Here is a 2,208-nt window from a genome sequence, read left to right as displayed (position 1 = left end):
AGATGTCACATAGTAGAGCTAAAAGTTTGAGGAAGTCAAAAGTCATTTATTAATTAATTAAAAGCACTCAGCCATTGTGCCAGGCACAATGCTAGAGGTTGAAGATAAAGAAAAATTCAATGCAGTTTCTGACTTAATGAGATCACAGTCTATGGGGAGTGACAAACAATTAGGGATCTGAAGTAACTAACATTTGAACAAGTTTCTTGAACAAAGGAATAGAAACGAGAGGATAATTCATCAACTTCGCACCACATGTCTCACTGGGATTTAAATACTATCTATACCTTTATGATTCAAACTTCTGTCTCTAGCTTGGCCCTGACCCCTAAACAGTGCCATATGTCCAGTCACTTGCTTTTCCTTCTTTGTTTGGATATTTAATAGTTATTGCAATAATACAGCCATTTTGGGGAGTTTGGGATAGAAATTGAGTTCAGTGTCTAAAGCCAAACTTCTGATATCACATATAAAACTAGATTCTCAGTTATTAGCAATTACACTTTTCTAATTGCCCCTGGAAAAAAAGCTTTGGAGTGTCCTTTACTCCTCTCCACCTTTTATGTCCTACGCATGGACTCCCAGCAAATCTTGTGCCCCATAACTTCAATTTTCACTCACCTCCTTATTATAAGCCATTATCATCTAGATTATTGAAATAAAGTCCTCATTGTTTTTCTCAATCCTACCTATGCATTTTCTATTTAAAGTGATGTCTTATCCCTGCGCTATGAATTAAATGTAAGAGGCACTTCAAATGTAAAACCTAAGAAGTATATGGAAGTATTAAATACTTATTTAATGAATGAGTAATTGAAGGATCATGATGGCAAGGGGTCAGAATGAAGGAGATAATGAATACCTAAACATGGGTTCAGTTAGGATTTGAGGAGGGGGTAGTCATGGTAACTATCATGATAGTGGTTGAGGAAGGTTTAAGTTCAAGATGAGAGTAGCAGCATGGATGTCATATTGTGTCTCTTGTGGTATTCAAATGAAACCATCACTAAAACATGCCCAGGCTTCCATAATCACTGATCTTTGACTCACACCGCTCAATAGTGGTCCTTGAATAGCTTAATAATTCCTTGCTTGATTTCTTGGGTTCGTACTCCATAAACTATGGGATTTAGGGCTGGTGGGATGAGATGATGCAACACATTGAGAAGAATGGGCACCTCTAAGGGCACCTTTTTTTCTGCTTTGTTTGTGAAAATGAAGACTAGTAGCAATGTATAGAAGAAAAGTATGAGAATGAGATGGGAACCACAAGTACTCAAGGCCTTGGTGGCTGCACTCCCTGCCTGCAGATGCAGAACAGCCCTCAAGATGAAACAGTAAGATAGCAAAATGAGTATCAAATCAGAACCTAGTAGGCACCAAACACTCACAAACTGATAAAGCTTATTTAGACGAATATCCCCACAAGAGAGCTTTGCCACAGAAATGTTGGCACAGATACAGTTCTCTACCACATTGCTGGCACAGTAGTTGAGCCTGGCAGCCAGAACTGGTGTGGGCAGTGTGGCCAGAAAATTTCGGAAGACAATGAAGATGACTGAATAAATGACAAACTGTTCATTGATGATGGACGGGTAGCGCAGTGGGTGGCAGATGGCCACATAGCGGTCATAGGCCATGACCAGAAAGGTGGAAGACTCCATGGGAAGGAATGTATTCATGATGAACATCTGTAGGAAGCAGCCTGAAAAGCTGATGGGCTTCATGTTGAACCAGAAAATAAGCAGGACCTGCCAAAATCATTACTCTCAAAAACTGTATCCATTCCCACCCTAGGGTACCTAACCCTGGGAAACCCTCATATGGCTTCAACCACCCATATCCCCAAACCACAGCCCCCAAATCCCAGCTAGGACAGTTTCTTAATTTCAAACACCTTCTACGTGCATCTCAATTTTCAGAGCCTCATTTGTATCAATTTCTCTCCATCTATAGGCCACATTTTTTGTTTAAAAATGTTTACTTCTAGTCTGTCTTCTCTTGATCTCCAGAGTTCTTACTCAAACTCTGGCTGGACACATCTGCCCACCTAAATATATCGCAAAGACATCAAGCCCAGTTAAGTCCAATATTTATATGTAAAAACCCTCCAACCTTTCCAAACTCATAAGAAACCTCTTCCAATTATACTTCCTATATCAATATATGATATAACCATACATCTAGTCACATTTAGAAAGTAAATTG

General features: G+C 39.4%; 1 protein-coding gene across 1 annotated transcript; it reads right to left on the bottom strand.

Annotated features, from left to right (window-relative positions):
- Positions 1-1,055: 1,055 nt before the first annotated feature.
- LOC105311435 (olfactory receptor 56A4-like) lies at positions 1,056-1,751 on the bottom strand (the record flags this gene model as incomplete). The annotated part of the gene is made up of 1 exon (XM_011387427.1): positions 1,056-1,751. A coding segment is annotated over one exon (696 nt), but the record flags the coding sequence as incomplete, so codon positions are not given.
- Between the last annotated feature and the right edge of the window lie 457 nt (positions 1,752-2,208).

The sequence above is a fragment of the Pteropus vampyrus genome, unplaced genomic scaffold, assembly GCF_000151845.1.
Source record: "Pteropus vampyrus isolate Shadow unplaced genomic scaffold, Pvam_2.0 Scaffold1000003981, whole genome shotgun sequence".
NCBI classification, from domain to species: Eukaryota; Metazoa; Chordata; class Mammalia; order Chiroptera; family Pteropodidae; genus Pteropus; species Pteropus vampyrus.
The sequence above is the reverse complement of the archived record's forward strand: the minus strand, read 5'-3'. Positions and strand labels throughout refer to the sequence as shown.